Consider the following 24736-nt stretch of genomic DNA (forward strand, 5'->3'; position numbering starts at 1 on the left):
TGAAAAAAAAGTGCTTTGGACTAGAGTTTAGAGATTGGCAAACTCGTTGACCTAGTTTTAAGTGGAGGCTGCAGTTACTATAAGTTTGCGTCTACAGTCATCCTTTTATTTCCTGCCAGTAAAATGAGGGTCTTGAGAGTATGTCTAAAGAGTTGTTGAGAGGCTTACACAGGCTCATTCCGATAAAGTGATTTAGAACAGTGCCCTCACTTGGGAAGCACTATTCAGTGTGGTTTTTATTATGATGATGAATCCTTTCTCATTGGTTGGGCTCATCTTATACAATTTTTTTTTTGAAATAGTTTATAATGTAATATAGGATATTGATAAAATTTAAGATTCTGAGATATTGTCTGAATTACTTTGTGTATAATACTTCACCCAACACTGTGAACTTGAGGGCACTAAATTCTATTTGATGGCAAAATTCAACCAATGGTAACTTATAGTCAACTTATAATGAGATTTAGGGATTTAATAGGATGTGGAAAATACTTTTAATTTCTTTAAATAAATGTGTGTGTGTGTGTGTGTGTGTGTGTGTGTGTGTGTGTGTGTGTGTTTGAGACAGGATCTCGCTCTGTCATGTGTGACCTTGGCATGACCTTGGCTCACTGCAACCTCTGCCTCCCGGGTTCAAGTGATTCTCCTGCCTCAGCCTCCTGAGTAGGTGGGATTACAGGCATGTGCCACCACACCCAGCTAATTTTTGTATTTTTAGTAGAGACAGGGTTTTGCCATGTTGGTCAGCCTGGTCTTGATTTCCTGACGTCAGGTGATCTGTCCACCTCGGCCTTCCAAAGTGATGGAATTACACGTGTGAGCCACCACGCCTGGCCAAATGTATTTACAATAAAATCAGACACTGTGGATTTTTACAAGTAGGAAGTTGAGCTCCATGGATGTCTAGCAGGTTCCATCCACAATGTCTCTTTCTTTTTCTTTTCTTTCTTTTTTTTTTGAGAGGAGGTCTTACTCTGTTGCCCAGGCTGGCATGCACATCGCGATCACGGCTCGCTGCAGCCTTGATCTCCTGGTCTCAAGTGATCCTCCCGCCTCATCCCTCTGAGTAGCTGGGATTACAGGTGCAGACCACGACACCTGGCTGATTTTTGTGCTTTTTGTACAGACACGGTTTCACAGTGTTATCCAGGATGGTCTCAAACTTCTGAGTTAAAGTGATTACCCTCCCTCAGCCTCCCAAAGTGCTGGGATTACAGGTGTGTGCCACCGCACCCAGCCAAAAATGTCTTTTTCTAACAATTAAAAAAAGGGCCTTTTATGATATCATGTTATGAGGATCAATTAAGAGGTTTTGTATTGGATTTGATGTATCGGCTCATGTTCCAATGTCCCACCACCTATTTGACCTCTTCAGTTCTGCAGCTGGAACGCTGGAGTGCCATTACCAACTCCCTGCACCTCCTCCTCTCTTCCTCCTGGTGTTCTGGGTAAGCTATTTTGATCACCTACTGGGAGAGCACTCTGGGTGTTGGAAGGTTAGGAGCCCTGAAAAGAAGGCTGGAGAAGAGAAGCCCTCATTCTTCTACATTAGCTGCGAGCCTGCAAAGGAAACCCCCTGCAGGGCCCCCAGATTTTAGAAGCGCCCTGGTGAGTAATGACCTGGTGAGTAACGCTCCTGCAGAGCACATGCGGGACTCTGCCCTGTCTCCCACCTCTTTCCTTGTAGACCTTACTTAAAATAGAAACCAGTTAAATATGGTAGCCAGCTGGGAGCCTGACTTTCTACTCCTAATGCCTCACTTTTATAATTTTTTTTTTTTTTTGCAAAGTGAAAGCAAGTTTAAGAAAGTAAAGGAATAAAAGAATGGCTACTGCATAGACAGAGCAGCCCCGAGGGCTGCTGCCCATCTCTATGACTATTTCTTGATAATATGCTAAACAAGGGGTGGATTATACATGCCTCCCCTTTTTAGACCATATAGGGTAACTTCCTGATGTTGCCATGGCATTTGTACACTGTCATAGCACTGGTGGGAGTGTAGCAGTGAGGACAACCAGAGGTCACTCTTGTCGCCATTTTGATTTTAGCTGACTCCTTTACTGCAACCTGTATTATGACCTGTATTTTGTGCTGAACCCCTATCTCATCCAGTGACTTCGAATACCTTAGCTTACTGCGAATGCAGCCCAGGAGGCATCAGCCTCATTTTACCCAGCTCCTATTTAAGATGGAGTTGCTCTGGTTCACACGCCTCTGACACCACGAGTTCAAGACCAGCTTGGGCAAACAGAGCAAGACCCCATCTTTCTTGGGAGACCAGGTCCTGCTCTAGTGGCTGTTCTGCATGCAAAAGCACACCCAGGCTCAGCCTGGCCCCTTGGGATTCACCCCACTTTTAGAAATGTTAAGTAAGTTTCAGGGTACATGGACACCCTCTCCTAAAGGGCTTTGTGTGGGGGACAGAATTGCAACCCTTTTCCAGCAGCACCATGTGCCCTTGATGCAGTTAAGGCATCTGTTCTCCCTTTATTCTCCTGATCCCAGAAAGAAGATTGGAATAACGATTTGCATTTTCAGTCTGTGCTCGGGGTACCTCTTTGCAGAGTGTCTGAGGCATAAATCTGTCTATGACTTCTGGGACAAATGAACAGTCATTTGAAATATCAGCCATGGGTAAGTGTGGCCTCTGGGGCTTTTCCACAAGGCAGGGCACATCTAGTTTTTTGAGGCCATTCTGCTGGATGTTCAACTTCAGGTATTTAATCATTCAAAAAACATAGATATAGGCTACAGGTACAACATGGCATTCACAGAGGAAGAAGTAGAAGGTGTTGTAGGTTTCGTGAGCAAAGAAAGTAGCGTGGTTTGCAGTTTTATTGCAGGTGTAAGCGACAAAAAGAAAAAAAAATAAAACGAAAGTGGCTTGGTGCTTGTCTTACATTTGCACAGGGGTTGCACACGGCGTGTCTTTCCAAGTTCTTGCAGCAGGGAGAAGGCATGTTCCAAAGCATTGTTATCTATCCCAGCAATCCGTGCACTCTGATCAAAGTAGATCACTGCATGCTAAGGCTGTTTTTTTTATTTTTTAATTTTTTTCTTCTCAAACCTTGCAATCCTTCTGGGCAAAACTGGAATGTCTTGGGAATGCTTAGATTGGTCTACTGAATCTAAGTTTCTTGCAACAAAAGAACTGGATGGCAAACAATTTGAGGTAAGCGTGTGAGGTTAATTTTTTCTTCTGCTCTCAATGAATAACTGATCTGACGCAAAAACAGCTCTGGCTATGGAAGTGGACATGTTCCCTCACCACCTGACTCAGCATAAGAGAGAAATAAATTAAACGTGTTTTACTGCTCTAATGGTATGCAGGATCATAGGTAATCTTTTCTTAGAAGAAAGTCTCCACTCCCCTCAAGTTTGCAAATGGACTCACCAAAGCTGAGTGAGGAAAAGAGGACTTACAAAGAGGACTTACTCTTTTTTTTTTGTTTTTTTGAGACAGAATCTCACTGTGCCATCCAGTCTGGAGTGAAGTGGCACAATCTGCTTACTGCAACCTCCACCTTCTGGGTTCAAGCCATTATCTCGCCTCAGTCTCCTGAGTATCTGGGACTACAGGCATGTGCTACCCAGGCCCGGCTAATCTTTGAATTTTTGTATTTTTAGTAGAGATCAGGTTTGGCCATGTTGGCCAAGTGGGTCTTGAACTCCTGACCTCAGGTCATGCGCCTGCCTTGGCCTCCCAAAGTGCTGGGATTACAGATGTGACCACTATGCCCGGCCAAGAGGATTTACTTTTGTTACAGCATGTATATTCTGGTTGATCCAGTGGAGTAATTTCTTTAATTTCAGCTAGGTATCTAGCCATGGTTCTTACTCAACTATATCACTCAGAAAGTATCCTAAGATCTGGCTGGGCACAGTGGTTTATGCCTGTAATCCCAGGACTTTGGAAGGCTGAGGTGGGCGGATCACATGAGACCAGGAGTTGGAGAGCAGCCTGGGCAAATGGTGAAACCCGTCTCTACTAGAAATACAAAAATTAGCTGGGCATGGTGGCAGGCCCTTGTAATCCCAGCTACTCAGGGGGGATTCACTTGAACCCAGGAGGCGGAGGTTGCAGTGAGCCGAGATCGCACCATTGTACTCCAGCCTGGGTGACTGAGCGAGACTCTGTCTCAAAAAACAAACAAACAAACAAACAAGTATCCTAAGATCTGAGCAGTCAAAGTTTTCATTGCTGCATCAGTTTGACAGGTGGTGTATTTGTTACATGTCAATATCCGGATGGGGCATTAATGCAAGATTGTCTGCCATGGACTTAATTGCCATTCACTTTCAACAAACACCTCACGAATACCTACTATGTTCCAGAATACCTACTATGTTCCACGAATACCTACTATGTTCCTACTGTGCGCGAGAGAAGGACTCGTTTGTGTCATATTGGTGCTCTTTCAACCTTTTCCTGTCTTCCAGGTATCCATGTAAATACTGCTGTTTGGCAATTTCTTCTAGAACTGGAACCCAAGAGGGTTTCCCAACTTTACGACTTTCAAAGGGTGGCATCCCCGCTCACTGACACTAGAGGGCGCCCAATTGCCAGTAACAAATTTGGGCGCTGGGACTTAGGGCACTGTTTCAAAACTGGTTTTACTCTTTTCAGTAAAAAACAGTTGCAGAACTCCATCCTCCTCCCAATGGGGCATCAAAGGAGCAGACACTCTAATGTGGACTAGACGTTGGTTTCCATTAAGGCTTGCTTTCTTCAAACCCAAGCTTTTGGAATATCCCTGAGAACAGTGGGTAACTTGCTAGTAACTGCATATCCTGGTTGCTACATTTAATCCCATCCTGCTGTCATCCACCACATCCCTATCAAATTCCATGATATCTCAGCATGAAGCTCTTGAAAGGACTGGCTCCTTTCTAAACCCCAAAGGGCTTCAGACAGACCAGTCCGGCTCTCATTTTGCTTTCTGTTTTGTCTAATGCCCTTTTTTTCTTGAATACAAGTAAGCCTTATCTCCCGTTTTGGCCCGGGACTATCTGGCTACAATGGATTTGTTTGGTCACATTTTGTCAACTCAGACTCCCTCTAACTCCACCATTCCTTGTTGCCTGTTCTTTCCCTTCTTTGTTCCTCTTCAGCATCAACCAGTTCTTTATTTGATTTGACTTATAAATTTTTTTTCTCAAAGCCACTGTAAATCAACATCAACCAGTTCTTAATCTTGCATTTTTCTATCCAGGAAGAAGGGAGAAGTATTTATCCAGTGCTAACTACATGTCAGTTACTCTTCTTTATGTTGCTTACACTATCACATGGAGAAGCTGGTATGAATATCCCCATTTTCCAGATGAGTACACTGAGGCTGAGGGTCAAGTCACCTGCCAGAGGTTGTGTACCTTGGAAGTAGTCAAGGTGGAATTCAGTTCTAAGGTTTTTGGATTTTCCTTCCTTAGACTTTTATATTATTTAGTATTGTCATCAGTGCTTCCAATCATATTCCTTTTTTTTTTTGTTCCTTGGTTTTATCACATGAAAGTTTATCCAAAATTCATAATTCATGATCAAAACTAGCTAAAGACATTATAAAACTGAAAAAGGACCTCAATTCTGATGGAATTGTCCCTCCTACCCTCATTATATCTCAGAACTTAAAAGAAACCCAAATTTGAGATAGGAGTAGCTTTGGTCATGAAGAAAAACAGGTTCTCCGTTCAGCCCGCGTTGTGAGGCTTCACTTGAGGAGTCACTCCAGAGCAGCTAATATGTAATATTTTGTTTTTTTTTCTGTCTTGCTTATGGCTCAGGTTGGAGTCCAGTGGCGTGGTCATGGCTCACTGCATCCTCAACCCCCGGGTTTAAGTGATCCTCCTGCCTCAGCCTTCACACTTCATATAAATATAGAAGCACTAAACTGAAAATTGAATCTCTTCTGTCTAACGAAGTTCTAAAGGAGAAAATAGCCATAGAAATTTCTGGCATTTATTATTAGTTGAGAATTTTAAAAAACAACTTAATTGAGATATAATTCATATACTATAAAATTTACCCATTTATAGTGTACAAAGCTGGGCATAGTGGTGTGTGCCTATAGTCCCAGCTACTGGAGAGGCTGAGGTGGGAGAATCCCTTGAGCCCAGGAGTCCAGCTTGGGCAACATAGTGAGACACTGTCTCTAAAAACAAGCAAGCAAACAAGCAAACAAACAAACAAAGTACCCAGTTCAATAGTGTTTAGTATATCCAGAGATATGTGCAGTCATCACCACAGTCAATTTGAGAGCATTTTCATCTCCTTGGGAAGAAGCCCTGTATGGTTCAGCTGTCTCCCTCCTATTCGCACACACTTGCCCACTCCAGCCCTGAGTACCCACTAATCTCCTTCCTCGCCCTGTGGATTTCCATATTCTGGAATTTCATGAGAATGGAATCATAGAGCGTGCGGTCTTTTGTGTCTGGCTCCTTTCACTTAGCATAATGTTTTCATGACTCATCCATGTTGTAGCATGTATCAGTGCTTTATCCTTTTTATGGCAGAATAATGTTCTCTGGTACTGCTGTCCCACCTTTGGTTTATCTGTTTGTCTGCTGGGTGACGTTTGGGTTGTTTCCACCTTTTGGATATTGCGAATAATGCTCCTATAAACATTCAGGTCCTGTTTCTTTGTGGACATAGTTTTTATTTCTCTTGGAGATATACCTAGGAGTGGAGTAGCTGGGTCACATGGTAACTGTAGTTTTAATCATTTGTGGAACTGCTGGACTGCTTCCCCAAATAGCCGGATCATTTTACAATCACACCATCAGCATGTAAGGGTTCTGATTTCTCCATTTCTCTATTCTTGATAACAATTGTTATTTTTGACTTTTTGATTTTAGCCACCTAGTAGATACGGAGTAGATTTTTTTTTGTAAATAGGGACAGAGCCTCACTAAGTTGCCCAGGCTGGTTTTGAACTCCTGGCCTCAAGCCTTCCTCCCTGTTTTGGCTTCGCAAACTGTTGGGATTACAGGTATGAGCCACCAGGCTGAGCCTAGATTTTTTCTTTTTCTTTTTTTTTTTAGTTGGAAGGGATTTATATCACTAGATTTAGTAATTTGTTCTTTTACTTATTCTTTCAATGACTGATTTTTAACCGTCTGCTAGGCCTTGGGCCAGACTACGGAGATTTCAAGGTGTCCTATCTGGTTCTACTCCTTGTAGGGTAGGAAAACTGAAAATGAGATGTACCAGAATACAAGCATTTTAATAGACCTCCACATAACACTCTGCAAAAACCCAAAGCAGCAAGTGCCTAACTTGAGATCCATTTAATCCAAATAGGTTTAGATTTAAGCTGCTGAATGGCTAAGATTAAAATATTTACTATCAGCTTTATCAAAAGCCTTTCCAGAAACATGGTGGCTTTCGGAGTCACTGTTGATGAGCCCACTGTGTCTAGAAAATAGCCCTTGTTTTCAGAATTGTCATTGAGTTCCAACTATTACAATATGGCGACTATGCAAATATTTGTCTGTTGTACATGGAAACAATAAGTTGTGTTATCCTTCGATTGGTGAGAACAAAGAACATCTGATAACTTTGGGATTCCAGGTACAGAAAATAAATTTCCTCTGCTGCTTAGGTCTTAAGCAGTCCACTTTTATTGAATTTTTGCCTTTCCCCTTCCCAAAACCAATTACTTCCATTTTGTCCCTTCTCTCAGCAGTCCTACCTCACTGATTTTCCCTGCTCCATTTCCTTTATCTTTATTTTCTTTTGGGTTCTCTGGGCTGTACCTCTGTCCAGAACCCATTGCTGCATCGAAAAAGTTACCCTCAGCCTGGCTGCCCTGTTGGCTTAGATGCATTTAAAATGCACTGGGCCCTCTGTGGACCTTAGGAACGTTTGCTCACCTTCTTCTCTTTTCTTCTGGAGTAGAATAAACATGGAGGTGAGGTCCTTTTGCAACTATACAGGCCAGAGTTCATTGCCCGAGGCTGCCAGAGAACAGAAAACACCTGCTTTAATTCAGCAGGCCTCTGTCTCCTTTGCCAGAGTGGGGGACATTTTAGGTTCCATGGCTTCCATCCATCTTTCCTGCTGTGGTCACCTATTTTTATATGGTGGTGTAAATATCTGCAGAACAACAAGACTTAATATGCCCTCCTGTGCTTGGCTTGAGACTTCTCCTGGATGATTCCTGACTAATGACAGAGTAGAAGCCTGAGGTCATGTCAGTGTTGTGAGTGAGGGAAACAGGTGCCTGGGAGTGTCACTGCACTTAAAGCAACACCCCGTAGAAAGCCCTCTTTGGGGGCCTTTGAGGCATCTACCTTTGCAGATGAAAAAAGCTTCTCTATCCAGGAAATGGCCAAGGGGGTGAATTTTCTTTCTTCACATGTATGTGTAGTTTTAGGGGAATTTTGTTCATGCATGTCTTGGTCACTCCCCATGGTGGTAATAAGGGACAGTTTTTTCTCCTGTCCCATTCTGTCCCTGTCTGCAGGAGGCCTTGCCAGTTGCTTTGACTTAGGACAGAAGAATTACCAGGATTTCAGATATGGTGTCCACATGGGTGGGCTGAGGGAGGACTTGGAAAATGTGGACTTGTCAGGTAGAGGAGGATGAGAGAGAGAGAGAAGAGATAGCTATCTTAAAAAAATAGACCCTGTGAGAGTGCTGCAGCCAGTGGCTTTATCAGGAAGAAGACCCGAGGCCCACTTGAGATGGCCTGACATTAGTGAGGGAGAGGGGGACTGGGGCTGGTCTTTAGACTGTGATTACTCTGTGTGATTTGAGTGGAGAAAGCTCCTGTGTAAAAATATCCCATCTGCTGGCTTTCCTGATGCCTGAGGTTCTAATCAAGCCACTACTTACGTGTGTGTGTGTGTGTGTGTGTGTGTGTGTATGAGAGAGAGAGAGAGAGAGAGACAGTGTGTGTGTGAGAGCATGTGTCTGTGAGTGTGTGTGTGCTATGTATCTTATGAAGTCTTAATCCCTTCCTTGTGTAGGTTTTGAGGTGTCCCAGAATTCCCTCTTAAAATGCAACCACCCAGGAGGGAAACTCCTGTGAACCAATTCAGAGCATGTCCTAAGGGAAAGGGGGGGATTAGAGGAAGAGAATTTGGAAGAGGTCCCCACTGAAGGTGGAGTCCATAGAGAAAGGAAAGCTGGCACTGTCGCGGGGAAGGGGATAGTTAAGAGAATCTCAGCCCCTTACAGCCTCAGCCTGGGTTGCCCACCATTCCTCCAGGGAATAGATTTATACCAACATCAGGGGAGGGTTGGGGATGGTGGACTAAGGTCTCCCAGTAAGGCAAACGCCTGCCCTACAATAGAAGTCTCAGTGCTTCATTGGCCTCCAGCCCTCAGGCCTTGGCCTTGACTGTGTGTCTCTCCAGCCAAGACCAAGCTGACTGATGTCTATTCCCAGGAGCATCGTCCTGGGCCCCTCCTGTGTCCCTCAAGCCCATAGCATGCTGGTCACCAAGTCCTGCAATTCTACTTCCTTAGAAGCCACTGTTTCTGCCCTGTATACCTCATCCTGGCTTGCCACAGCCCCTTAACAGGTTCCCAGGCCTGCAGTTCAGCTTCTTCCAAACCACGGTCATGCTGCTGCTGAATTGAACTTCTAAGAAAGTCAGATCTCTTCATTTTCACTCCTAGCATAAAATCTTTCGGTGTTGCCTGATTGCCTCCCAGATGAAACACATTTCTTAGCAATGGCACCCGCTCCTTGCTTCTGCTTTCTCTGTCTCACTCATCCCCCGGCAGAAACTGCCTTCTGCCAGAGGGATCCCTTGAAATCACAGTGCCCTCTCGCATTTCCCTGAAGGTGCTGCCATCTCTGTGGGGAAACCCTTTCCTCCTCCAGGTCATTTGGGACTTAGCTCAGGCATCACCTCTTCTAGGAAGACGATCCTGACCCTCTGTGTTCTGGTAGGTGCTTCTCCTCCAGCCCACAGTGCCCTGAGCTCCGTGGCTTCCTGGTTCTGCCTTGTAACTGCCTTCTTCTCCTACCCCACCTCTCAAATATGATCCCTTTAAAGTAGGGGCTTGGGTTTTTCTTAGGTTTTTTGGTACCCCAAGGCCCAGCAGTAGATACTCTACAAATATTTGTTGTATGAATTAGCTGTTGCTAGGTTATGGTTTTGGTGTGGAAAGCCTTTCACACCTTGGCTTATTTCTAAGAGCTCCCCAAGCAAGGCCCAATTTCAATATGACCTTCTCCTTGAAGCCTTTCCCTTGCCCAACGTGAGAGCTGCTCAAGAACTTCTCCCTCCCTCCGCTGACATTCTTTGACATGTATCACTTCTCCTTTGTTTTATACAAATTTGTGAAAATCTCAATACCTTGAAACCTTGAAAACCCAAAGGAGTGAATGTACTCAACAAACACTCAAGGATGAAACCTTTGGGGTACCAGGCCAGCAAAAGAAGACCAGCTGGGCAGGCTGCTGCTTCCTCTTAAGTCACATCAAGTACTTGCTCTGCTTGCTTGTGGGGTTGAGCCTACCATCTTTATTCTTTCTCCAGATGGATGGAAATTGCTTTTTGAGGATTGTTTCCATGTCTGGTTTATTTTTATTTTGCCAACTATGCCTAGCACAATGCCTCCCTTAGAGAAAGCCTCCAGTGAATGAATGAATGAACTAAGTTAGTGGGTAGCAGTAAACATTGATTCTATTTGGCTCTGCCCTGAATTATGAGGTTTCAAAGGACTACCCCAGGAGCATCTCCCATGCTGATATTGATTGTGTGTGTGTATGTTTGTATGCACTGAGATACCATGAAAAGCCTAAGAATTCCTCTCCCCACATTTTCCCAGGAAAAGGGAAAACTAGATTGCAGTTCTGATGCTCCCATTTCTTCCAAAGAATTCCTCTTCCTCTTCAGCTCAGTGCCTGGAGAACATATCAGAGCTGGTTCTGGATCTCAGGGAGCCAGCACAGCCAACCAGCTTCTGAGGCCATGGCTGGTTGTTCTGTGGATGAATGGAGGGATTGAGGGTGAGCTTGTTCTTGTTTTTAATCCCCATCGACTTAAAACTCCTTCAGCTCTTGGAGCCCATTAGGAGCTGCATTTGTTTTGGATGGCTTTTGGATGGCACACATCCTCTTTCAAATGAACTCTTTGGCTGTTTGGAAGGCCTGTGTCTCCTTCCCTTACGTCTCTCTCACGTTTACATGTGCCTTTAAAAAGTCAGTTGGAAAGGTTGGCACTTGCTACAGAAACGCCATTCTTTCCTGCTTGTGGATGGGTTTCTTCTCATAGCTTTGTGTCATTTGCTGAAACATCCCTCAAACTTTTTAATAGTAAAGAGAGATGGGGACTGGGAATGGTGACTCATGCCTGTAATCTGAGCACTTTGGGAAGCTGAGGCAGGCGGATCACATGAGGTCAGTAGTTCGAGACCAGCCTGGCCAACATGGTGAAACCCTGTCTCTACTAAAAATACAAAAATTAGCTGGGCGTGATGGCAGGTACCTGTAATCACAGCTACTTGGGAGACTGAGACAGGAGAATTGCTTGAACCCAGGAGGCAGAGGTTGCGGTGAGCCGAGATTGTGTCACTGCACTCCAGCCTCAAAAAAGAAATAAATTAAAAAAAGAGAGTTGGGTGTGTTTTTGGCTTAGGTTCTTGGGTCCTTGCTTGTGCCCAATGTTCCTCCAAATGGATGGCATTCAACAAATACTTGAGCTGGGCCAGGCAGTTCTGCTCACTGACAACAAGGCTGAATTTGAGAGGGCTATGCTGGATGAATTAATATGGTTGAGAATGGTCCCCACACTTCTTTCCCTGGTGATGTATACTTCTTTTTTTTTTTTTTTTTTTTTTTTTTCTGGGACGGAGTTTCACTCTTGTTACCCAGGCTGGAGTGCAATGGCGCAATCTCGGCTCACCGCAACCTCCGCCTCCCAGGTTCAGGCAATTCTCCTACCTCAGCCTCCTTAGTAGCTGGAATTACAGGCACGTGCTACCATGCCCAGCTAATTTTTTGTATTTTTTTAGTAGAGACGGGGTTTCACCATGTTGACCAGGATGGTCTCGATCTCTTGACCTCGTGATCCACCCACCTCGGCCTCCCAAAGTGCTGGGATTACAGGCTTGAGCCACTGCTCCCCGCCTGATGTATACTTCTTATATGTTTTTATTGTACAGTGCAACACTGTACAATAAAGGTGCAATGCCAGCCACATGTGCAATTTAAAATTTCCTAGTAGCCACATTAAAAAAAGTAAAAATAATAGGTGAAATTAGTCTTTAAAATATATTTTCTTCAATCCAGTAAATCCAAAATATCATTTCAACATACAATTAACATAAAAATTATAATGAGATATTTTACCTTCTATTTGTCCTACGTCTTTGATATCAGGTGCATTGTTTTACACTTACAGCGCATCTCAATTGGGAGTAGCCACAGTTCAAGTGCTCAGCAGTCACCTGTGGCCTGTGGCAGCCTATATAGGACAGTGAAGCTCAACATTCTCCAGGTGGGATGAGGTGGTGATTATTCTGGGGCTCCTCTGCTCTCCAAATTAAGCTGCCTAACTAGCTAAATCAAAATAAAAGAGATGGAGTACAATGAAGTGTATTCAAATATATAAAGAGCTGTAGAATTTTAGAAATGGGATTTTAGGCTACGGGTGCAGAGGCTCATGTCTGTAATCACAGAACTTTGGGAGGCTGAGGTGGGAGGATCAGCTAAGTCCCGGAGTTTGAGACCAGCCTGGGCAACGTAGTGTGACCTGGTTTCTACAAAAAGTTAAAAAATGAACTGAGCATAGTGGTTTGTCCTGTGTTCTTAGCTACTTGGGAGGCTGAGGTGGGAGGTTTGCTTGAGCCCAGGAGTTTTTTCAGTGAGTTATGCTGAGCTATGTTCGTACCACTGCATTCCAGCCTGAGCAACAGAGCAAGACCCTGTCTAAAAAAAAAAAAACAAACCAAACACAACAACAAAAACAAAACCCAGCACTTTGGGAGGCTGAGGCAGGTGAATCACCTGAGTTTAGGAGTTTGAAACCAGCCTGGCCAGCATGGTGAAACCCTGTCTCTATTAAAAATACAAAAAATTACCCGATGTGGTGGCAGGCGCCTGAAATCCCAGCGACTCGGGAGGCTGAGGCAAGAGAATCCCTTGAACCTGGGAGGCAGAAGTTGCAGTGAACCCAGATCACGCTGCTGCGCTACAGCCTGGGTGACAAGAGCAAAACTCTGTCTCCAAAAAAAAAAAAAAAAAAAAGGATTTTAAAAGCATTTTGGTATCACAATCAGCAAGAGGCCTTTTTTAGGGTTATGCAGTGATGTGACCCCTCACTGAAACATCATTCCTATTTTTTTATTTTCATTGTCCAGTTGCTCATTTTTCTTGGATTAATGAGTTTAGAAAACTAAATGTGATGGCTAATTTCACCTTCTGTTTTGTATTGTTTTTTTGGATTCCCTACATTCCATATGCCATAAGGAAAGAATTAATTTTCTCTGTAAGAAATAATAATCAACATGGATTGAAAGCTTGCTGTGTGTCAGGCACTTGACATGTATTACCTCATTTAATCCTGGCAAGTAAATATGCCCCAGCTAACCTAGCTGGTAAATAGTAGACTCAGGCAGACAGATTCCAGAGCTCACACTTCTGCCGTGTACAGCACCGTGAAATTGCCCCAGAACTGTTAAAATTCTCCACAACTCTGTTTAAGGATACTGTCTTCTTTAAACACGCCTGCTCTATGTCCCTTTGCTTTTGAGCATTCTGGTAAACAAAACAAAACAAAACAAAACCTTTGTATTTTAATCTAGAATATAAACACTAAAGTTAAAACAACTTTTTAATGTTAAATATAACTATTCAAAAGTCATAACTGTATTGATAGAGTTAAAATGACATTCTCATAGGTTACAAAAAGCAAGGCTATTCTTTTTTTTTTTTTTTTTAAGTACTGTCTTTAATTCACTATTTTCCAATTCAGTCAATAAATCTGATCTGACATTTTCAAGTTTGTCAGGTAGTTAGAGATTCGGCTGGTTTCTGCATCTAGGCCTTAACACAATTAATGATATGTACATGCTTAGAGTATGTGTTTTCTTTAATACGTAATATAAATTTGTTTTTCCTCTCTTTCCTCATTAAATTGTAAATCTTGTTCAGGGCAGCCTCTGCATTTTCTACTTCCTTTATCAGGCTGCACATTTGAAAATATGTTGTCCACTTCCATCTGAACTGTTGTGTCTTTGATACCTCAAAGAGGTTGGTAGTGGTTCTGACTGATACTTCAAACTCATACTTCTTGTGTCAGAATATAGAGCTTGCTTTTTAATGATATCAAGGCCCACATAAGGCAAAGCAGAGGCTTTTGAACCAATCCCTTGCCAAACTAGTAAAGAAGGGATTTTTCAAACTTTAATTTTGGAAAAAGGAGATAACTGTAATCTCTGCCAAGATGCTCTGCAAAGAATTTATGAAGGAATCTCTAGCACTTGATTCTGCTTATTACATAGGCAGAGAGGAGTAAAAGATGTCAAATCTATTACAGCGATTCAGCCATGTTCTGTTTATCTGTAAATCTAATAGTGTATGTAGTTTGAACTCTTAAAATTCTGGAATGTTTATTTTGTTTTACTCATTGTCTTGAGAGAAGCAAAAGGAAGTGAGAGGGCATAGCTTTGAAGAACTGACAATTTGGCAACTTCTCGCCCCTTGTCGCCCCTCCCCCACTATCTTAGCTATTTGACCTGATTAAACAGCTTTGGAATGGTAGCCAGACTTCTGTATGCTAACGAGGTCCCTGCCTTATTCGCGATTTAATGTGATTTCATCCACCCAGAGCTTCCCGATGCCCAGTGGAAGCCTGACTTCGCAGAAGTCTCCCAATTTCGTCAGGGGCTCGCCAGTGAAGAGTTCACACTGACTTGAAGCAGGCACAGACTCTCTGGACGCCTCGGGTCACATCAGATTATTCATTAGCAAATTCTTTCCACCTTCTATCTAGGTAGTGAAAGGTTTCGCCAGAATCGCGTGTGCCACTCCTCTAAAGGGACTCTGACAACACCCAGTCCAGGTTCTACAACTTCTGCCTAGGCACTTGCTTCCTAGTAGCAGAAAGTTTCCAAAGGTTGCCTTAAGTCCTCCCTACCCCTAAGCCTGAAGGTCAGAGTGCCAGGTCCTACCAGCGAGCAGGAATCTGAGCATTTTGGAAGTTTCTGGCGTAGGGGGGGGAGAACAGAAGGGTGGTAGCGGGGGACCGCGCAGAGTGACCCCCGTGCACTGCGTAAGGAAAGCCCTGGCTGCAGAAGGGAGCGAGCCTGACAATGAGACATTCCAGGGGGAGGGTGAGTTGCTGTCCTGGAGTCGCCAGGACAGCAGCGGCAGTTCCGAGAAGCGAGAGAGGAAGGTGGCGGAGAGAAAGAGAACACTTCGGGAATAAGAATATTAAAAAGCCGCAGGACCCAGAGCATTAGCAAACGGCAGAGCACGTGTAGTAATTTGTTACACGAAACGGCAGTCTTCCAACTTTTGCACTGAAACACGGGGATTTACCCTTTGGGGAATTAAAAACGTTGATACGCAAAGCCAAAAGCTAATGAATGGGATTCAGTGGTTTGTTGGCAATATTTAAATATTTCTGTCCAGGAGCGCAAACTCTCTGCAGTTATTTAGAAGAGTAGGGAGTTAAACCAAACTGTAATACTTTCCCGTGCGTCTCCACTTTCCCCAACCCGAAAAGGAGCTGCCAGCGCGGTACTGCCCCTTTAAGACCTGCTTGCTCTCGGGCTCTACAAAAGGGAGTGACCTCTGGGCTTTGACAGCTCCCCTAATAACTACCACCGCGCAGGCCCCGCCCACCTGGCGACCAGCCGCGCCGATTGGCCGGCAGGCCGGTATCCCGCGCTCTGATTGGCCTGTCGCTTCCCCTGAGCGAACCTTTAGAACTCTGAGACAGACAATATTCTGTTACATTGTAGCAAAATGGCGACTGTCATTCACAACCCCCTGAAAGCGTAAGTAAGACTAAAAAATGTACATATTCCGCGTGGTTTCAATATGAAAAAAAAGGCGCCTTCTGCTTGGCGAGCGCTGCCAGTGCATCGCGCTTGCCGGCGCCTCCGGCCGCGGCGGGGCTTCTCTCTTCTTTCAGCTCTTACTTCTTCATCTTTTTTTCCCCTAAAGCGCAGAAACGTCAGGAGATGCAATTAACAAGAAGAAAATTGTTACATTTGTGTTCCGCTAAATTGCAGAGAGAGCAAGAGCGAGCGAGAGCGAGGGGTGGCCGGCGGAGGAGCCCGGCGCTCGAGCGCTCTACAGCAGGGGGGTCGCGGCAGCTCGGGGACTGCGCGGTCCCCGGAGTCCCCCGCCTCGCGGGCAGCGAGCGCGGCTCCCAGGGCGGCCGGGCGGGGGGCGAGCGCCAGGCAGGGGCAGCCTCGGTGCACTTGGCGAAGCCCTGCGCCCCCGAGCCCGCTGCCCCCGCCCCGCCGCTCGCTTGGCGGGGTCCAGCGGACGGACCGCGGCGGCTCTGGAGTTTGCAGGGCGCTCTCCGCCTTCCGATCGCTCGCGGGGAGTTTGTGCAAACCTTCCGGAGTTGGGAGCACCGCAGGGGAAGCGGCGGGTCCCGGACGTGCTGGGGCCCAGGTGGTCGCCCCGGGCTTTCCCCGCCAGTCCCCGGATCTCGGAGGCGCTCCGGGCGATCGCGCGTGTGTCTGTGTGTGTTTGCGAGCGAGCTGGCTGTAGTGGATTAACGACTCGGGTTAACTTGGGGCGGATTTGGAGGCAGGGAAGCCGCAGGTCTTATGAATGGTGTTCTCGCCACCTCTGGGTGAGGCCCCGAGGCGGGCAGAGAGGCGGTTTGGGGCTCCTGGCTCAGGGGCAGCGTCTGCTCCCGACTGGGCTAGGGGCAGGTGCCTCTGGCAGCCTCGGGGAGACTTTGAGCGCTTACCCAGATCCTGGACAGATTGGGGCGGGCCGGGCGAGGACTCGCGGGGGCCAGCCGCGGGTCCAACAGCCAGTTTCTGCCTGCCTGCCTTCCTCCTCCTTTTCATCCTGGCTTCCTTCCTTTCTTCCAGTCGGTGGAACTGTTAAGCCGCCAAGTCCGCTCGCGATCGCGGAGCCAGGGGTGGCCTCGGAAAACTAATGTCGCTCTGAAAGGGGTGCTATTGGGTGCTGTCGGCAGAGGGTGGCTCCCTCCGTATCCGAGGTGGGCTCGGGGTCCGCGCCCCTTCGCCCAGAACTTACCCGCCCGGACGAAGCCGCAGGCAAAGGGGAAGAAGGGAGGTGCGGGCCGGGTGGGGGGCGGTTCATGCCGAATTCTCGCTGGTGCGTGGCCACCGTCGACCCTGGTTCCTTTAATTCAGCGCATCCACGTCCTTACCCCTGGCTACTCCTGGAGTTGAAAACCAGGTTTGCTCTGGGGGGCGGTAGGGGGGGTTCTAACGCAATGGAATGCACAGGGAGAATCGGACGTGTTTGCACCAGCTCATCGCCCACAAGAAATAAGGAAAGGGGTAGGAATGCCCCAGGTTTCACATATATTTATATGAAAGCTGACGTTAAGAGGACATTGGAAGCTGAGGCTGATCAGGTAGGAGCTCCTGGCTTCAGTTCTGGCTCGGAAGCTCGGATACGCTGCACTTGAACGCCACAGCGTTTCACCCAAGAAAGAAAATGTTTTATGGCAGAATAAATGGGCGTAACTTCGCCGCATCCTCCCTCCCGGTTGCTTTCGCTGCAACACCGCTGATGCTGTTTCTACCGAACCCACAACTGATTTGCAGTTTCCCCATTTCCAACCGAAATCACATAACCGGGCTGATGCCATCTGGTAAACTCAAGTTAGAGAATGTATTTCACATGTGCACCAGGTTTGTTTGCTACTGGGAAAACCGTACCCTAGTTACACGGGAGCCCGCTTTCGCGCGGGCGGGCGCAGTATCCCTAAGCTTCAGGGTTCCCCTGCTCGCTCCAGGGTTTTTTTGGATCACAGCAGGGTGCCTGTTTGGGGAGGGAGTCTGTGTAGGTGAGGCTAAGGGTTGGGGAAGGGACAGACGCGGTAAAGAGGGTGGCGGAATTCCGGCTGGTTAGTGGAATTAGTTCTGAATTGTACTTTGTATAATTAGAAACAGTTGCAATGTGATGTATTTGTAATTGTGTCGCCACACACATACACACATAAGCATACACACAACGCCCCTGCCTCCTTTTTCTAGGTGGGAGTTGAGTGGTCATTTATAATTAGCCGTTTCTTTCTGCTTCCCGGACCCTTTCCCTGGGGGTAAAGGGGTGTAAACAATACCCCGGAGCAGCCAAGCCACTCGCACCCTGGACGGTTTTTAACAACTCCTAACGCGGGAGCACACACGTTTTATTGGGAGACGGACACCATCTGCCTTTATTTTTTTTAAAAAACAACTTGTTTAATAAAACATCTTATATATTTCATTTGTTTTTAAAAGTTGCTGATCAGGAAACAATACACATGTGAGTAAATTATGCATGGGATAAATTAGAACAAAGTACAGAGACACATCAAGCCGAAGGGATGGTGGGGGTGCAGGGAGGAGGGGGAGCGGGGAGAATGGTTTGGAGAGCTATGTTTTTATTCTCATGTGTCTCTCCTGACAATGAAACAGAGCTGAACGACATTAGCATTTTCTCTGTGTGCGTTCTGAGTCTCTCTCTTCCCTCCTTTAAAAAAAAGCCAACACCACCAACGCCCCCTACGAAAATGGTCACACAAAGGTTTCCTCAGGATGGGGGGTTAAAGTGATGGTAGTTAATGTGTTGGGAAGAAATAAGCTCAGGTTTCCAGCAGCACCTATGCAGGGCTCTGCCTACACTGAGTATGGGCTATTTTTCACTGTACTAGCTTTTTCCATGTGGGACATTCAATAATTCAATTAGCTGGGGTGATGGGATGGCATAATTTTGAATCTCATTGCTTTGGGGTTTTCCTTAGGGTCCCAAGCTCCTGAGGCCACATCTCCTCTCTTAGCAATTTGGCTTTTTTCCTGCCGGTCTTTGATCTCCCCTCAACTCCCTTTCTCTTTCTTCCTTGTACCCTTCACCCCCTTCCTCTCTGAAGCTGACAGCCCGGCTTCTCTCTCTGTTGTCGCCTTTAACATCTTATTACTGCCCAACAGGGTGTTAGAGGCAGAAATAGGAGCCGCCTGCACTGATCAGATCACAAAGGGGACACGGCAGGTGGCCCCCACAACCAAGCAGTCACATCTGGACAAATAGAATTCAAAAGCACTGGTGGACATATATGATGTGTAAATGTGTATTACATGCTATTTAATTTAGCAGCTACATTGTCTGAGGAAAGATGTATGAGAGTTACCCTCATTTCTTACATCTGCAAGCAAGATACGGCCCATGTAGTGAAGTAAACACATGCAGGTAACATAAATATGGATTTGATAAAGGCCTGCGTGTAGGTTAGTCACATTCTGGTTGATTTCTCCATACCTGGGAAACATAATGCCTTTATTATTATTATTTTGAGGCAGGGTGACTGGAGAATTTCTAGGTTGGATGTCACTATCTTGGCTCACTGCAACCTCCGCCTCCCGGGTTCAAGCCATTCTTGTGCCTCAGCCTCCAGAGTAGCTGGGATTACAGGTGCACACCACTACACCTGGTTAGTTTTTGTGTTTTTTTAGTGCCGATGGAGTTTCTCCATGTTAGCCAGCTGGTCTCAAACTCCTGGCCTCAAGTGATCTGCTCACATTGGCTTCCCAAAGTGCTGAGATTACAGGTATGAGCCACGTGTCTGGCCATGCAATGCTTTTTAACATAAATTTGAATCTTAATATTCTATTCAGATAAGCCACTTTTCCCCAAATCTGCAATCAGTCCTTTAAACAACTTACTCTTGTATTAAGTTATCAAAACCCTGGTTGCTATGCATTTAACTGAGAATGTCTGCCACCTTCTGCCAGACTTGATTATACACATATATATCTATTATTTTAACTGGCTACTTAGAAACAAAATAACTATTATTATTATTAAATTCCACATAAGCCAACAGGGCTTTACCATAAGTAATTATTTATAAGGAGACTAGTAAACTATTTTGTCATGCTTTATAACTGGGAACACACACATATATGTAATTGTATTAAAACCTTCTTTTGTAAGCAGTTAACCTTGCTTGAGGTATATGTTTATATCCTTGTTTTGTTATTAAGAACACAGCTCTGGGAGAAGAAAATAAACTTACTTAGCCAAGTCAAACAGCAAGTCATGTGTGTAGATGAACCTCAAATCTAGATCTCTTCGTACATTCCATGATCTGTATTAGTGTATTCTAATCTAAAGTGGTTTTGTGCACGTGAAAGTTAGAAGCCAGACCTCACTCTTGCTGTGGCACTCAGTTTAGATATCAGAGGGAAGGGGTGGGGGTCACATTCCTGGTTCTAATCTCCTCTTAGCTCTTTCTGGTGGGGTTGGGGGATGTGGGTAGGTACTAAGTAGACAGCATTGAGGCCGGGACTTTGTGAACTTGCTGCCTTTTATGGACATTGCTTTAGCCTCTTATGAAAAAGGACCCTCAGACGTTGTAAGCCAACAGATTCCCAAGAACCTGTTCTCCATCTGCTTCTGCTTGCCACTATAAAAAAGCCCTAAATTCTCCAAACTTCACTAGCACGTATTATTTTTTCAGTGGGATAAATGTCTGCTTTTGATGAGACACCTATGATGGAGATTAATATCTGTGAGAACCCAGGTGGAGGCATTGTCACAGGGTAAACCTCTGAAAATAGCCTGGCCTGCAGGCCTCCTGGGAGATGTCAGAGACTGTGGGTTGAATGGGAGCTGCTCAGTCCCTTAAGGTGGGCTTGAATTCAGAGACAACTGAGTTGGAGACTCCTCATCCGCCTCTCTCTTATTTGTGTTTTTTTTTTTTTTTTTGTGAGACGGAGTTTCACTCATGTTACCCAGGCTGGAGTGCAATGGCACGATCTTGGCTCACCGCAACCTCCGCCTCCTGGGTTCAGGCAATTCTCCTGCCTCAGCCTCCTGAGTAGCTGGGATTACAGGCACGCGCCACCATGCCCAGCTAATTTTTTGTATTTTTAGTAGAGACGGGGTTTCACCATGTTGACCAGGATGGTCTCGATCTCTTGACCTCGTGATCCACCCGCCTCGGCCTTCCAAAGTGCTGGGATTACAGGCTTGAGCCACCGCGCCCGGCCCTCATCCGCCTCTTTTTGGAATCATGCAGGTAGCTGGAATTTGGATACATTTGAAAAAGACCACAATGTCTAAAGCTGTTTCAGAGCCATCTGTTCAGATCAATGCAAAAAATCAAATGCCATGGTCAGCATGTTTTGTTTTGAGCATGCACCGGAAAAAGAATGGAAACTGAGGCTGATGTTTCAGTTTTCTAAGGCAGCTATGCTGACGGCAGTGGCCATGAGGGCTGGGTCATAAAAAGGCACCAGCATCCAGGCCTGTTTATTATCCCAACCTCTGCAAAGTAACTTTTGTGGTTTTTGAGTGTTTTGAAAGTCACTAGAAAACAGGAATGTAGCCAAATGTGGCAGACCTCTGGCCAAAAAAATCCCACAACCACTGAAATATTTTTTGCCCAGCCGTGACCCAACAGGGGTGTTATATAAGCCCTAATTTAAATGGTCTTTAAATATGAGGGTATTTAACAAGGAAAGATAGAGAGTGGCCTAGGGTAGGGGGAGGATGGAGGAGTGGATGAAACCACTGTGTGGTCTGGAACTCTGCAAAGATTATTGTTGAACTGCAAGAGAGACTGCCTAGTATGATCCGTTGCAAATTCCAAAGTTTTCTAGTTGTTTGAGTGACTGGGGAGAGATGAGGTGTTGTAGTGTTTTTGTAATTTGTTTTTCTTATTGGTCCGGTTACTGGTGTTTCACAGTCTGTCAAACCATATGGATGAATGGAGCTAGCATCATAAAACTGTCACTGAGGGAAGGTTTTTGAAGCCTGTGATTTGCATTAGAGTTTTAAAAGCAGTGGTTAGGAGGTGTTGGTGGGGTGGGGGGAAGAGGAGCAGACTGGAGAATTTCTAGGTTGTGTGTTTGTGAATAGTAGTGTGGCAGACAGTGGCAAGGGAAGGGAGAGAATCCCTGAGGACGCTAAAATTTAGGGGCAATGTGTGGAAGCAGGGAGGGGTGAGGGGATTAGGCTCAGACCTCCTAATAATGGGGTTCAAATAGCCCACATTGAGTCCTTACCAACCAGGCCTCAGTTCTGAGCATGCAGAACAATGCTAGCACATGTCTAATCCCCCCTTTGCACCCTCTCCTCCCTCTCTGAATCCGGGGACTGTGGTCATCTCAGGTTGCCGTGAAAAGGTTTTTTTAGTTGTTGTTATTCACCTTGAAAATCTGCTGTTTGAATTATCTGCAATTGAAAGCTCCACCAGAAAGTTTTTCCCATCCTCACTCACACTTTCACCTGCTTATTGATGAAACCTGTCTCAACCTCTTTTCCTCTTCCGTGTTCATTTCTCACCAGTGGCTGATTTTTTTTGTAGCCTTAGTGACTTCAGAGTAATGGAGAGAAAAAGCCCTGGGAGAGGAATCCCAAGCCTTAAGTTCTGCTTCCAGAGCTACAGGCAACTAGCCTGTGATCTCAGACACAGAACTTCTTTGAGCAGCATATTCCTTGTCTTTATGACGGTGATGCACTTTGATTCCCAAATTTCTTTTCAAGCCAACGGCTTCCTGGCTCTTATTATGGTAAGTTAGGACAGGGAGGACAGTTAGGGGCCAGAGTTCTGATTCTTTCTTATTTTTAAAGTGTGGCTCTAAATAGAACTTGTAAGACTGGAGACTTCCACAGTTTCTTTCTCTTTCTTTCTTTCTCTCTCTCTCTCTTTCTTTCTTTCCTTTCTTTCCTTTCTCTCTTTCTCTTCCTCTCTTTCTATCTTTCTTTTTCTGTCTTTCTGTCTTTTTTTTTTTTTTTTGTTATGGAGTCTTGCTCTGCTGCCAGGCTGGAGTGCTGTGGCGCAATCTCAGCTCACTGCAACCTCCGCTTCTTGGGTTCAAGTGATTCTCATGCCTCAGCCTCCCGAGTAGCTGGGATTACAGGCACACACCACCATACCCAGGTAATTTTTTATATTTTTTAAGTAGAGTATACATAACATGCAATGCACCATTTTAGCCATTTTAAAGTGTGCAGTTCAGTGGCATTAAGCGCATTTATTTTTAATCTTTAGCAGAGATGGAGGTCTCACTATGTTGCTCAGGCTGGTCGTGAAATCCTGGCCCCAAGCAATCCTCCCATCTCGTGTGACCATTGCCACCATCAGTTTCCAGACCTTTTTCTTTCTTTCTTTCTCTCCTTTTTTTTTTGAGACAGAGTTTTGCTTTTTGCTCAGGCTGGAGTGCAGTGGTACCATCTCAGCTCACCGCAACCTCTGCCTCCCTAGTTCAAGCAATTCTCCTGCCTCAGCCTCCTGAGTGGCTGGGATTACAGGAATGTGCCACCACACCTGGCTAATTTTGTATTTTTAGTAGGGATGGGGTTTCACCATGTTGGCCAGACTGGTCTTGAACTTCCGACCTCAGGTGATTTATCCGCCTTGGCCTCCCAAAGTGCTGGGATTACAGACATGAGCTACTGCGTCCAGCCTCCTTTTTTTTTTTTTTAGATGGAGTCTCAGTTTGTCACCCAGGCTTGAGTGCAGTGATGCGATTTTGGCTCACTGCAACCTCTGCCTCCCAGATTCAAGTGATTCTCTTGTCTCAGTCTCCCGAGTAGCTGGGACTACAGGCATGCCCCATCATGCCCAGCTAATTTTTGTATTTTTAGTAGAGATGGGGCTTCACCATATTGGCCAGGCTGGTCTCGAACTCCTGACCTCAGGTGATTCACCCTCCTCAGCCTCCCAAAGTGCTGGGATTATAGGCATGAGCCATGGCACCTGGCCGCCCAGACCCTGTTCATCATCCCAGGGAGAAACTTTATATCCATGAAGGTATACTGTTCCGTCTCCTGCTTCCTACCGTCTCTGGGAACCACCATTCTGCATTCTTAGCATCCCATATAAGGGAATCATACAATATTTGCTCTTCTGTGTCTGGCTTATTTCACTTAGCATAATGTCTTCAATGTTTGTTCATCTGTGTTGTAGCATAGTCAGAACTTTATTCCTTTCTATGGCCATTGAGTGGATAGACCACATTTTGTTTACCAATATACCTGTTGATGGACATTTGGGTGTTTTACCTTTTGGCTGTTGTGAATAATACTGCCAGGAACATTGGCATACAATTATCTGAGTCCCCATTTTCATTTCTCTCGGGTTTTCACTATGCCTAGGTCCCCTTCATTTTTGGACTATAAAATCTAGGGGCCAGGCTCATGCCTGTAATCCTAGCACTTTGGGAGGCTGAATCAGGAGGATTCCTTGAGCTGAGGAGTTCTAAACCAGCCTGGGCAATATTGTGAGACCCAGTCTCTACAAAAAATAATAATAATAAAAAAATAGCCAGATGTGGCGGTACACACCTATGGTCCCAGCTACTCAGGAGGCTGAGGCAGGAAGATGGCTTGAGCTGAGGAGGTTGAGGCTGCAATGAGATGTGATCACACCACTGCACTCCTGCCTGGGTGACCGAGCAAGACCCTGTCTCAAAAAAAAAAAAAAAAAAAAATAGGGGCTACGTTTCTAGATAATACAAGCATTCTCTACTGTATAAACTAAACAAACAAAAAACCCAAACTTAATAGTGTTACCGAACTCAACCTCTCTGCCTCTCCCTCCACTGGCATTCCATTGTTTTTTGGGATA

The 24736-nt window shown here is 45.4% G+C and overlaps 1 protein-coding gene and 1 pseudogene across 5 annotated transcripts in view; both read left to right on the forward strand.

Annotated features, from left to right (window-relative positions):
• The first annotated feature begins 15871 nt into the window (after positions 1-15871).
• DPF3 (double PHD fingers 3) overlaps positions 15872-24736 on the forward strand; it is a 281327-nt gene continuing 272462 nt past the window's right edge. For 4 of the 5 annotated variants that reach the window (XR_004259059.1, XR_004259056.1, XR_004259057.1 and 1 more), the window contains exon 1: positions 15873-15959. Coding sequence is in view for 1 of the 5 variants with exons in the window: in XM_032245698.1 (XP_032101589.1) it covers positions 15928-15959 (32 nt within the window). In the remaining 4 variants the exon portion in view is untranslated. Of the gene's footprint in view, positions 15960-24736 lie in introns of all 5 variants that reach the window. The other variant, XM_032245698.1, reaches the window with a different exon arrangement.
• Positions 15969-16811, forward strand: LOC116528486 (annotated as a pseudogene).

This window comes from Sapajus apella, unplaced genomic scaffold (assembly GCF_009761245.1).
Source record: "Sapajus apella isolate SASKATOON/1434 unplaced genomic scaffold, GSC_monkey_1.0 scaffold59, whole genome shotgun sequence".
Lineage (NCBI taxonomy): Eukaryota > Metazoa > Chordata > Mammalia > Primates > Cebidae > Sapajus > Sapajus apella.